Source organism: Zonotrichia albicollis, chromosome 18 (assembly GCF_047830755.1).
Source record: "Zonotrichia albicollis isolate bZonAlb1 chromosome 18, bZonAlb1.hap1, whole genome shotgun sequence".
In the NCBI taxonomy this organism is placed as follows: Eukaryota; Metazoa; Chordata; class Aves; order Passeriformes; family Passerellidae; genus Zonotrichia; species Zonotrichia albicollis.
Window position 1 is genome coordinate 11,891,376 of NC_133836.1, and position 12,293 is coordinate 11,903,668.

Sequence of the window (12,293 nt, forward strand, 5' to 3'; positions counted from 1 at the left end):
ATCCACATTTCAGACATGCAAACCCACCTTGCTGCAGGACTGGCAGAGCTTTAGTTCACAGCAGGACCACAACTGCTTTGGTGGACCAATTTTATCCCATTGAGCATCAGAAAAACCAGGGTATTCAACTGTACATTGATGTGATGCATGCTGGATGTGTCTGTCTGTATTTTATTAAGTTTTTACAAACATTAAGGCTCCAGTGTCTAATTTCAGCTGCACTGTACCTCCAGATAGAACTCCATGGCTGTCTCTAAGTCATCCCGCTGTGCTGCCAGTTGTGCCAGGTTTTTATAGGTGGAATATTTTAACATCAAACCCGGGTGTTTCAGCCCTTCTTTCTCATCACCAGAAAGAACTGCCTAGTGAAATGAAAAAATAAATGCAATGTGGGCATTAGGAATCAGACAAGTAACAAGTACTGACATTTCTAGTTAGCCAGTTAGAAGTGAAGTAAGATAAATTCAGCAAACTGTTTCTGGAGTGTCATTGTCCCAAGGTCACTGACCTCCCTCAGAAGACGAATCTCAAGTAACTCATGATAAGCTTTAGCAGACTCCTCAAATCTGTCATGTTTCTGAAGGTCCAGAGCTTTGTGGTACAAAGCAAAAGCTTCTGCTTCCTGTGATTGAAATAATTAGAATGTATTTATTAAGAAAACTGTATTAAATATATTTATTATGTATTTCAGTGGTTTCACACTTTCAACACTTTCTGCTATACAGCAGAACATTTGTGTTACTGTCCTAAAATAATTCGAGTGAAGTTTAAGTTACTCTATCAAGACATAGAGTAACTAAACTTTTATAAGAACAAAAATATCATGGTTGAACAAATCCCTACAACTAGAGGACAAAACTCCCATCAAGACAAAACTTCATTAAGATAACTGTGGAATGACTCACCTGAGCTTCCTTGGTCTGTGTTTTATGGCTTTTGAAGGTACCTTCATAGTCATCCTCCACCGTGGAGCTCGCGTTCAGCGCTGCAATGCGGATCTGGAACGGCAATTGAGACATCACGAGAAATGTGAGAAATGTGACACCTACAGATGTCCCAGTGTCCTTTGAAAACTGGATTTTTCTCTTTTTATTAATTAACTGGCACACAAACAATACTGAGAGATCTCTACACAAAGTTACAAGAGCTGTCATTAATTTAATCATCTCTAATTGCGAATAAATAAATCAAATAAATCAAAACCATTTCCCATCCAAAATCAGCTGAAAAAACCAAATTTCAAGTGTCTTGCAAGCAAGAGTTTTCCTAAATACCCATATGCATTACAATGATTTTTTTCCCAAATTCTTAAATTTACCAATAACTACAATCACTCCAAAAACAAAGTTCTCATTATGGCAATTTATTCTTAGTCCCAGGGAAAGAGGAAAATTCTCAATTTTATTTCTACCAAAACACCTCAAAAAACCCTTACCATGTTCACAACTATTCACAATGTCTGTCTCCAAGAATAGAAGGAAGAGTCTGTCACAAAGAGGCCTGGAAAGCAAACAGGATTAGAATATTTATTCTGTTCACAGAAAAAACATTCAGAAATAAAAGACAATACTTTACAGGAATACTTTAATAACCAATTAACCACCACCCCATGCTAAGAGATAGCCCAACAACTGAGGAACAATGATTCCACTGAGGAATAATTTTCATTACTGCCACCCCTGCTAGAACAGCACCAGTGTTTGTCCCACAGCTGTTCTGAGTATCCTGACCAACCTCTACAGACCAGCCCCAATGCAAAAACAAGTTCCAGCTACTGCAGACACACTTACATCTACTAGATGGGTGCAAACAAAAGAAATGGAACTTTTTCTAACTAGCATTTCTTCATTCTGAAAAAGGACACTCATATTTCCAGTCTTTTTTACCACTGATAAAAAGTGTGAAAAGGTAAATACACTTTTATAACCTGTAAGTAATTTTTCTTCATAAGTAAGCCCATAATTTATATTCAATTAACTGCCTGAAACATCATTTTAGTAAAGGCAAAAAATATGAAAGAGATCTGTGCTGCTTTATAGAAAACCTTCACTGCTACAAGATAAAACATTCCCATCAACTCAAACAAGAAGATGACATATGCAAGACAGGCTAAAAACAGTCTTTAATATGCATTAATAGAAGAGTAAATCCAGAATTAACCACAGCAGGAAGCAGTGGGAGTTTTGAACTCTAAGCTGAATTAATTCATACATCATCATGATGAGTTCTGCATGTAGAGAAAATAAAGTCTGACAGGAATTTCACTCATTCAGCAATGAGCATTTGCTGGCTCGTGCACCACTGGCTCTCCCTGCCTGTGGTTAAATCAAACCGACAACTGCACAGCAATAAAGCATTTTTCTCTTTAAAGTCACCAGATAAACATTAATAAAACTTCAAATCTTCTTCAGGACAAACTCCTTGTCTATTTTCACATTAAGAAAATACATGCAGAGATATTAATGGTTACTTTCAGATAGACTGAATGTTACACATTTGGACAGGGTGTAGATGCTTGTGACATTTAAGTAAGTCAGTCTGTATGATCCCAAATCAATGACATAGTTAAGTTGATGGGGTTTAAATCCACTTACAAAAATGCCTGTATTCAGTAATATGCCCAAGTCTTTTGCTGAATCCAAATAATCTTGCTCAAGGTGGCAGAGGAAGGCAAGAGCAGGGACTACAGTCAAGGCTTTACATCCAAGGCTGGACTCTTGGGGAAACTGCAGCTGCAGAAAACGTGGGAAAACAATTTCAGTTCCACTTATTATTTATACTGGAAGCTTGTAACAGGCAGGAACTTAGTGACAACCACACTCCAGCCTGGTGTTCACAGGCTGAAAGCACAGAACCAAAGAGGACTGAGGTGCTGCTGGCAAACAGGGGCAGGTGTTACCCCACAGCTTTGGCAGGGTGTTATTTCATTCTGGTTTAAACCAGGCACTGCACATGGCTGCACAACTGAGGGAGGGAGCTACAGCAGTGCCACAGCACTTCTGAACTGAGTGTGTCACTATCAGCACTCCAGAGGAACACAGCTACACGAGACAAGCAGGCAAAAAATAACTCCTCTCTCATATTAAGTACAAACCAGTTTGAATTTTAACAGACACAAGAGTGTCTCAGCTATAAATCTGTGGCTACAACAGGTGTGCACATCCTCAAAGGCAATAGGACTTTTGCCTTCAAAACCTTCCCTCCTTTAACCTTAGCAGTTTAAAATTTAAGTAAATATTTCCAATGTCAGCTCTTGCTCCCAGAACTTGTGTTCGCAACTTGTAAGTAAGAAACAAAGGGAGTGACTTGGGCTTTCCCAGCTTTTGTTGCTCCTGCTACACTGGGGATCCATACACTGCACATACACGTTTAAGTAACACTTGACTTTTGTTCTGGGTTTCTTTTTTTAACATTGCAAAGCTCCGCCTCGCTTCAGCACAGCCGTTCTGACGGAACACGATCACTTTCCGCACGGAGCCCAGGGACGCTGCTCTCGCCGCTGGCCCGGAGGGCGGCACACGGGGCCGGGAGCCCCCGTTCGCCTCCGCTCGCGGCTCCGCGGAGGGACGGGCACGGCCGAGGCCGCCCAGGCCGGGCTCTCGCCACCCTCACGGGGCAGGGCCCGAACGCCGCTGCCCCTGCGCGGGGCCAGGCGGACGGGACACTCACCTCGCGGGGCGGCCCCTGGCATGCCGGCGCTGCTCCCGGGGGGTTCCCGGGGCGCTCCCGCGCGTTCCCGGCGCGGCTCCCTCAGGCTCCCGCCGCTCCCCCGGGAGCCGCGCTCCGCCCGTTTCCACCGCAACCGCCTCCGGAGCCGCGGCGCCAACAACGCAGCGCCGCATTGGCCGGGCCGCCCTGCCGCAGCCAGCCAATGGCAGGGCCGCGCACTGCGGGGCGCTCGGCGCTGTCTGAGGGAGCCCCGGCGTCGGGGTCCCGGCTGGGGAGCGACGCCCCCGTGCCGGCCAGACCACATCCAGTCTTTCTTTAAACACTCCCAGGGACGGTGACTCCACCACCTCCCTGGGCAGTGTTAAAAATAGGTTAGGAACTGTTGTAGAATAGTTGATAGTTGTTAAGCGTGTACTATAGTTTGGTTATTGTAAAAAGGGTTAAAAGGGTAGTTATGAGAAATACGGTACTGAGCATACCGTATTACACCTAAGTGAAGTGCATCTCCCTCAAGCGAAACGAGCCAGCCGGGACAGAGCTGTAATGGCCAATCAGCCGCCTTAAACCTTCATGCAAATAAAGGATCCAAACAGAAAACAATCCAGAGGGACAAAAAACAGGCCCACTGAATTTGTGCCGTTCCCCTGGGACATCGGGGCTATCGCTGCTGAGCAGCCCCAGCGCCGGCGCTGCTCCATCCTCGACGGGAGCGCTCCTGCTCGGCTCAGGGTCCCTTGCTTTAGGCCTTTCTTTTATTATAGTAAATACTGAAATCACTTCAGCACCGGGACTCTGGTCCCGTTTTTAACAGGCAACACGGTCTAATGTCTGAATTAGTTTTTCTGTGGAGAAATTGCTCCCAATATCCAATCTAAACCTCCCCTGGCACAGCTTAAGGCTCATTTCATCAACACCCAAAAGTACCAGGACAGCAAAGTGCTGCTGGCCCTTACCTCCCCTGGGCGGCCTGGTGTCTGCCCCTGAAACACTGGGGCCAGCTGTTTTCTTTCCTATGGAAAAGTGTCACCATTCCCTTTTAGGGATCCACCACCAAAATTTGGATACCACCTCCAAGGATTAATACATCCAAGGATTGATCCCACTAAAAAGCTGTCAGGACAGAAAGGAGTTCCTGTGCCCCTGGACAGTCTTGTCTGACCCATCAACACTGGGACCATGAGCATTCCTTGCCAAGGAAAGGTACTGTCACTGTCTTTCAGCAGCCCAACTCCAAAATGTGGATCTGATCTTCCAAACTGAATCTGTCTGGGGATTTCTCACAGAAAAATGGTGTGAGGGCAGAAAGAATTGCCTTTTCAGCCCTCAAACACCTGCACAAGAGCTGCTTTCCTTCACAAAGTAAAGCCCTGTCACCCTCTTTTTGCAGCCCATCTGCAAAATTTGGATTCCAGCTTCAGAAATTCAGACTTCTCCTACTCAGCAGGTGCCAGGAAGATCAGATGTTATTTTGCCCCATGAGCTTCAAATGCAGCTGGTGTGGGGTGTGTGGGCAAAACCCTGAATGTGTGTGGATGCCCTGTCCAGGAGGCTGAAAATCAGCCCAAGGCCACTGAGTTTCCCTAAAGCCATGGAGCCAGCTGGAGATGGGAACACACTTGGTGCCCCTGGGGTCTGGGGGAAGTGGAGCCCAGCAGCACTGAGACAGCTCTGTGTGGAAATGACTTTATTTATAAAGTGTAAGGTGGTCAGATGTCACAGACATCTTTTATGAAAAATCCTTTCCTTAGGATTTTTCCTCCTGAGAAGCTGGGAGGCCTCAGGAACAAAATGTAAACAATGGTTATCTGCTGCTGTGGAATGCAACAGGTGCATCTGGGATTGGTCTCATAGAATTGTTTGTAATTAATGGCCAGTCACAGTGAGCTGGCTCAGGCAGAGAGTCTGAGCCACAAATCTTTGTTATCATTCTTCTTTCTTTTTCTATTCTTAGCTAGCCTTCTGATGAAATCCTTCCTTCTATTCTTTTAGTATAGTTTTAATATAATATATATCATAAAATAATAAATCAAGCCTTCTGAAACATGGAGTCAGATCCTCGTCTCTTCCCTCAGACCCCTGTGAGCACGGTCACAGTCAGACAGCAGTGTCAGAGATAGAGATGTGCCATCCTCAGCCCCACAGAGACCCCAGCACAGCCCAGACAGGCTGGCAAGGCCCCAGCTGTGGGGCAGAACCTCACCTTTCAATACTCCTGCTGCTCCAACACATCACACTCACTGATGAGGGTAAGCTGGTGCTCAAGCACTGCACTGAATCACCCCTGAGCACCATGAGGAAGAGCCCTGCTCACCTCAAATGGAGCAGTTGTGTTAATGCCCTGCTTTCCACCATGGCACACCAAGCTGCTGTGAGCAGCAGCATCACTGCTGTGTCTGCAGAGGAACTCACAAAGCTCTCACAGCCCTGCAGCACCTTCCTGTCGGTGGTGCCCTGCATCATCCCCAGGGCCTCACTGCTCCTCTCCAGTGTAAACACACAGACAGATTGTCCAAAGTCCAAAGGTTTGGGGCTAGGAAATGGTTACTCAGTGCTCAAAATCAGGGCATTGCCTTTCAGTTTGAACATATCTGGGGAGCAGAAATATTTGTTAACCTTAGGAGGCTGAGCTTGGGAAGTTACAACAAAAAAGATTAACCATAGGTGGGAGCTGCTAACTCCAGATGTCAGGCAGGCTGCAGCCCATGGAACAGGGACCAGCTGCATGCAAGGGAAAGTGATTTTATGATGTCATTGCTGAGCCATAGATAAGGGTGGTGTATCTGATTTTCTCTAACCTGAGGACTGAAAAACGTTTCCTGCTTTTCTGGTTGATGTGTTCATGCCCTGGGGGGGGTTCCAGGGGCCTGCATAACCCCTTTGAAGGGGGGTTATCCTTCTCAAGTCCCAAAATACTGTCAAACCTACTCCAACATTAGCTCAGTGAAGTAAAAAATAGGCCATTTCTTCAGAGCAACATGAACTTTCCTACATCTTCTTGCTCAACTCTGCAATCCTGGGGAAGCTGTTCCCAGGCACAAGCCCACACTGGGAGCAGCCAAGGGTGAGGAAAGCAGAGCCTGCAGAAGCCTCCAGAGTGGCCAACATGGCCCAAAACCAAGAGAGCTGGGGCCCAGGGCTGAGCAAGGTTTCTCTGAAGGAAACAAAGGTTTTGGCAAGGTGTTGAAGTGAAGGGAGACGACCATCCGATTGATGAGCATTGACTCTGATTTATTGATCAACCAGGCACCTTTTTATAACAGTGTTCATTCACTTCATGCATATTGCAAAACCTGAGCTCCCGATAGGCTGTAGAGAAAACTTCAGCTCCTCCTTTTGTTTACAATACCTGAAGTTTGTTTATTGAAACCAAGATCAGTGTTCTCACCATGATATGAAAAGTACTCAAAACCTTTATATCTGTTCCCAGAGCAACCAAGGACAGGATATCTGCCTGTTTTTGAGGAAACGGTCTGAGAATCTTGTTGTTTATATAAAAGGTGGCTGAGAACCTTAATTATTTATAGAATCAAGCCTGGGAACTGCTGCTTTACAGCTGCCTTTTATTTTTCCCTTAGCTGAGCACCTTCATGGCCTCTTTCTTTAAGCCATGTTTGAACCAGGCTCTCCACAGCAAGGGGCTGTGGTTCTTACTTCAGGAGGCAGAAGCACCTCCAGGAAATGAACCATCTGCAGATCAGCATTAAAGGGAGAACATTTTCTGCATTTTGGAATATTCACCTCAACCTGGTGCAAAGCCAGGCTGTGCACCCCCTTCTCTGCAACCCTGTACTGCTGAGTCAGTTCTCAGGTCACCTACCTGGTTGTTGCCTGAGTTTCAACAACTTGAGACTGAAAAACCTCCTGAGAAAGTGGAGAGACTTGGGCAGGCACAATGTCAGTGTGCAAGCAGTAACACCTACAAACCCCCAGTGCTGTGAGCCAGCAAAAGAAAAGCAAAAGAAGCTTTGTGACAGTTTATTGACCAGACAAGGTGCAGCCCCCCAGCCTGATACACAAATTTGTGTTTGGTATTGTGTTCCTGTCAGATTTGTCAAACACAGAAATTATTTATGGTGTACAGGGAACAAACAAATTTTAAATGGTAATTAGAAGATACCTCAGGCCATAAACAAATAAAACTCCATTTGGAATGATGAAGGAGCACAGAAGCCCCCTTCATTCTTGTGTTCTCTTGCACCCCCATGTCCCAGGGATGTGCCCTGAGCTCCCTGACCTCCCCCTGGCCAAATCACAAAGAGAAAAGGAACTGATAAATAATTTTATTAGCAGCAGAAGGCAGAGGCAACATTGTACACAAAAAGTACCCTGCTTTTGTTATAATGAAATGCCCTGTGTATTCTACTTACAAAGTGAGGGAGTATATGGGTCCTAAAAACCCAAAACACTTCTCTGCAGGGACACTGAGCCAGAAACATCAGCACAGATCACAGTGAGATGCTGTTATCATCCCAAAACTCCCCATAACAGCAAGGAAAAGGACTCTGGACAAGCAGTGAATAACAGGAATTAAAGCTGGCAGCTGGCAGTAGCAGAAACTTCAAAATATTTTCTGGTGGCACAGTGCAGGTCTTCAAAACTGACTCTTTCCTCCAGCCATTGCCATCAGCAGACAGACATTGAGCCCTGGAAACCTTGTGAACAAATAACACTTTGTAGGAGCAGTTACAGGAGGTGGCAAGGGCAGAGCACAGAGCACAGGATCTGATATGATTCTTCAATGCCTAAACTTCTCTCCCAATAATCACCCCTCTTTCCAGAAAGGGTTTTCAGGGGAGCCTGAAAAAACAATTTGATTTCCAGGTCATCTTCACTGGCCTGAGACTCTTCTGCTGCCACAGAGAAACAGAAAAAAGGATTTTTTTCTGCCTTGCAAATGATGAGAAAAACTAGATAAACCTCAGAACCTCTCTGCTCCTGAGTAAAGCCAAATGTTCTAGAATTAAACTTTTTATTGCTACAAGTAGCTTTGTCTAGGCCTGAACTTGAGACAAAGACTTTGAACTATTTCAGTATAAGCAGCTGATTGCCTCAGTCGTGAACTTTGTGTGTACAGGACGCAAATACAAAAGTGAATCGAGCTACACAGAGTGGATCTCAAGAGGAAACAAGCAGACAGACAGACAGAGCTGATCATCTCTGGGTTGCCTTCATCCTGGCTTTGCTCCAGCAGCTGCTCCAAGGATCACAGGAATGTCATGACTGTCCTGTTCTTGCCAATCTGCCAGGCCTCCACAGGGTAAAAGCGGATGACAATCCTTTTGGTAAAAAAGCAAAAATGTGGACAGGAAACATTATTTTACAATTAAACATTATTGCTGCTCAGTATGCAACATAGTAGAAAATCTGCACTAGGGTCTGTCTTACAGTTCAGGTTGTTAATTTAACAGCAGGAAACATAAGCTGTGTATGGGTCAGGGTACAAACAGACTTCACCCACACAAACAAAAGCAATTTAAATGTGATACTTGTCCATTTTAGAAGGAGCCACATAGTGCATAATCTTGCCAGGGATTTATCCTGACAGCACCCCAGAGGCAGGGAAGTACTATTATCCCTCTCCTTTGGGGAAATGGGTAAGACAAGCAGAGATGTGTCGCTGAGGGACACGAGAAAACACAAGCACACTACTACTCAAGGTGAAGGGAAAAAAGGGAAGTTTTATTCTCTGACTCTAATATTTATAGCTTTACAAACGTGACAGTGGATTGGAAGGTGACATTGACACCTCTGCAATGTCACTGGTCAAACCAACAGTCCATCAACTCTCTCTTCCTCTATAAAGGAATGTAAAACAATGAGTTATTTACAGAAAGTGTGTGAGAAAATTCACTCCAGGAATGTCAACATCAGAAGGCTTAGAAAATCTTAAAAAACCAGGGTGACAGAGATGGACATGGCTGACCTTCAGGAACAGCCTTGTTCCAGCATTTGGCAGGTGACACCCTGGCAGGATGAAGCTTTACCAATTCCAGTGGGGTTTTGCACCAGTTTCACCAACTGTAACTACTGAACTTCAGAGAACAGTAGTGCCCAGACTGTTCAACAAGTGCACACCAGTCTAAGGTTTTATCTGGCTCCAAAACACGTCTGGGATTCAGCATCCATGAGCACTTAGTGTTTGTTAGAAATCTTGTCTTGGATCTGTATCACAACTTAGTCTCCTGGAGGACACGGGAACTGCCACTATCTCCACTGCTCTGAACATCTCCTTGGCACTTGTTTGTCGTGTTCCATGTCCCTGGACCCCACAGACCCGTAGGCCCGATGAGGACGCTCTCGCTGCCCTGGGCTGAGCACAGTGCCTCGCCTGAGCCCCCGCCGGGCCGCACTCACCGCTCGGGGCCCAGGCCCAGCTGCGCCGTCAGGACATCGAAGAAGCGGGCGCTGTGCGCCTTGTTCTGCTCCGCCGTGCCCACCACGCCGATGGACGACACCGCCAGCTGGGCACAGGGCTCGGCCGAGCCCGACAGCACCATGGCCAGCCCGCTCCGCACCGTCACGTTCACCCGCTGCCGGGACAGACACGGTTAGTTAGTCACGGTTAGTTAGCCACCGTCAGCCCCGCCGGCCCCGCTCCCGGCCCCGCTCACCTCCGCCGGTTTGCCCAGGATCTCGGCGGCGGCGGCGCACAGGGTCTGCGCCAGCCCCGGCGGCAGCCGCTCGGCCGGCAGGCTGGTGTCCAGCTCCACGAACGGCATGGCGCTGCTCCTGCTCCTGCTGCTCCGGCTGCCCGCGGCCTGCACCGCCTCTGCCCCGGCCCGGCCCGTGTCCCGCCCCCGGAGCCGCCTCTGCCCCGGCCCGGCCCGTGTCCCGCCCCCGGAGCCGCCTCTGCCCCGGCCCGGCCCGTGTCCCGCCCCTGGAGCCGCCCCGGCAGCGGAGCCGAGCGGGGCGGGCTCAGCCCCGACACCGCCCGCAGCGGTGCCCGCCCCGGGCCCGTCACTCCGCTCCAGCGGCTGCCGGGCCTGTGGGACTCACCGTGGGCGATTCTATGGCTGTGGGACTCACTCTCATTTGCGAGACCAAACGTAGCCCCATTTCTCCTCACAGAGAAAAGCAAGGCACAACTTCCCAAGAATATTTCTGGGATTCACATTCTCTGAGCCTCAGAGAAAGTGTGAAAAGTGCATATTATATGGCTCTACGCAGATATTTACTATATGTATTTTGATGTGTTGATTAGTAGTGCTGTATTAACATTTTAATAATATGATAATTGCAGTCTTGTAATTAAAAGGTAACTTTTATAGTTAAAACAAGAACTATGTTAGTGGGATTTTTTAAAGAAAGGAATGAGGCACTTGCACCAGATAGCAGCCCCAGGACACCTAAATCTTTCAGAGAAAAAGAATTTAATGCTCTCTTATCAGAAGAAACGAACTTCTTCCTGCCTCGAAGGCGGTTAGGATTGGAAGGAAGAAGTTGAGGATGACCAGACAGAATCCTGTGTTTGAATGGAATTTATGCATCATGGATGAAGTGTATGAATATGCAACGGGCTGTTACTTTTAAGGGTTAATCCTTTGTTAATGTGGGTCCTTTTTAGGGCTCATACTACCCAGAAAAGGTACCCGGACTGTCCGTAACTCTTTATCTCTATTGTCTCATATTGTCCTAACTCAATTTGTCCAAATTATTATTACTCTATTGTATTACTATTTTTATAACCATTTTATTACTATTAAACTTTTAAAATTTTAAAAACAAGTGATTGGCGTTTTTCACAGAAAGGAAAAACATTTCTTATCTCATTTGCTGAGCCTGTGTTTGTGCAAAAGTAGAATGCAATATGGAGATTGTTTACCCACAGTGATGGAGTTTTGTTTCCTTTGCCTATCAGGGCCAGCTGTGTGTGTGTCAGGACTGTTGGCTGACAGTCACAAGATTCTGTGCAGCGGAGTGCTTGGCAGATTCAATTTAGATATAATGTAATATAGTGTAATATAGAATAATATAAAGTAATAAATTAGCCTTCTGATAAGATGGAGTCAGATGCCTCCTTTCTCCCAGAGCATCAGGGTTGCCTTGCCCTACTATAACCAAAACCATCACATCTCACTAATGGATGGGTAGAATACGTTTGTGACAGCCCTTACTGAGAGAGAAAAAACATTTCAGGTCACTACATGGCACCTCTGTGCAGGGAGGGCTGAGAATGGTAATTTCTCTTAACAACCAACAAATTGAAATTAAAAAGCAAGCAGAGAGCTTTACTGCTTTATCTAACGTGTATTAATTACAAGGACTTTGAGCAATCAGGACTTTGAACTCTCAAGTTGGTAAGTGACCTCGGCATGCTGGCTCACAGGGTCAGTCTAATCTGCAGATCACAGGTGTCCAAACTAGACATCAGAAGCTGAGCTACTGTCCAGTGAGGCTCCATGAGCTCCTTTACAACAAAGGGTAATGAGCCAGCTCTACTAAAAGGTCATCATTTAAGGCACAAAACTGTTGGGAAAATTTGCCTTGTGTAATGATGTGACATCTTCGTTTTCTATGCTAATGAAAACTGATGAAATTGCTAATTTTTATTTTCTTTTTGCTTGGCCTTCACTGCTGCTAATGAAGACAATACTGGCACAAAGAGTTATGTGCAAAAAACAGCC

General features: G+C 46.2%; 2 protein-coding genes across 8 annotated transcripts in view; both read right to left on the reverse strand.

The window, feature by feature from the left end:
- CABIN1 (calcineurin binding protein 1) overlaps nt 1-3,835 on the reverse strand; it is a 129,913-nt gene extending 126,078 nt beyond the window's left edge. For 6 of the 7 annotated variants that reach the window (XM_074554602.1, XM_074554600.1, XM_074554598.1 and 3 more), the window contains exons 1-6: nt 3,670-3,835; nt 2,595-2,732; nt 1,436-1,500; nt 906-998; nt 509-622; nt 228-362 (exon numbers count right to left, since the gene is read on the reverse strand). In XM_074554602.1, coding sequence (XP_074410703.1) covers nt 228-362; nt 509-622; nt 906-998; nt 1,436-1,438 — 345 coding nt within the window. In that variant the 5' untranslated portion in view covers nt 1,439-1,500; nt 2,595-2,732; nt 3,670-3,835. The remainder of the gene's footprint in view (nt 1-227; nt 363-508; nt 623-905; nt 999-1,435; nt 1,501-2,594; nt 2,733-3,669) is intronic. The other variant, XM_074554599.1, reaches the window with a different exon arrangement.
- Nucleotides 3,836-7,934: 4,099 nt separating this feature from the next.
- On the reverse strand, nt 7,935-10,491 carry LOC141731135 (D-dopachrome decarboxylase-like). The gene is made up of 3 exons (XM_074554130.1): nt 10,281-10,491; nt 10,024-10,199; nt 7,935-8,945 (listed from the first exon to the last, which is right to left on the reverse strand). The coding sequence occupies exons 1-3, from the start codon at nt 10,386-10,388 to the stop codon at nt 8,873-8,875; spliced, it is 357 nt and encodes a 118-aa protein (XP_074410231.1). The 5' UTR covers nt 10,389-10,491; the 3' UTR covers nt 7,935-8,872.
- Between the last annotated feature and the right edge of the window lie 1,802 nt (nt 10,492-12,293).

Bases quoted from the DNA above. Each gene is read 5' to 3' on its own strand.
- LOC141731135 (XM_074554130.1), bottom strand. From the start codon at position 10,388: ATGCCGTTCGTGGAGCTGGACACCAGCCTGCCGGCCGAGCGGCTGCCG. The intron at 10,200-10,280 runs GTGAGCGGGGCC...CTGTCCCGGCAG, and splicing joins TCCTGGGCAAACCGGCGGAG to CGGGTGAACGTGACGGTGCG. The intron at 8,946-10,023 runs GTGAGTGCGGCC...TTTTACCAAAAG, and splicing joins CTGGGCCTGGGCCCCGAGCG to GATTGTCATCCGCTTTTACC.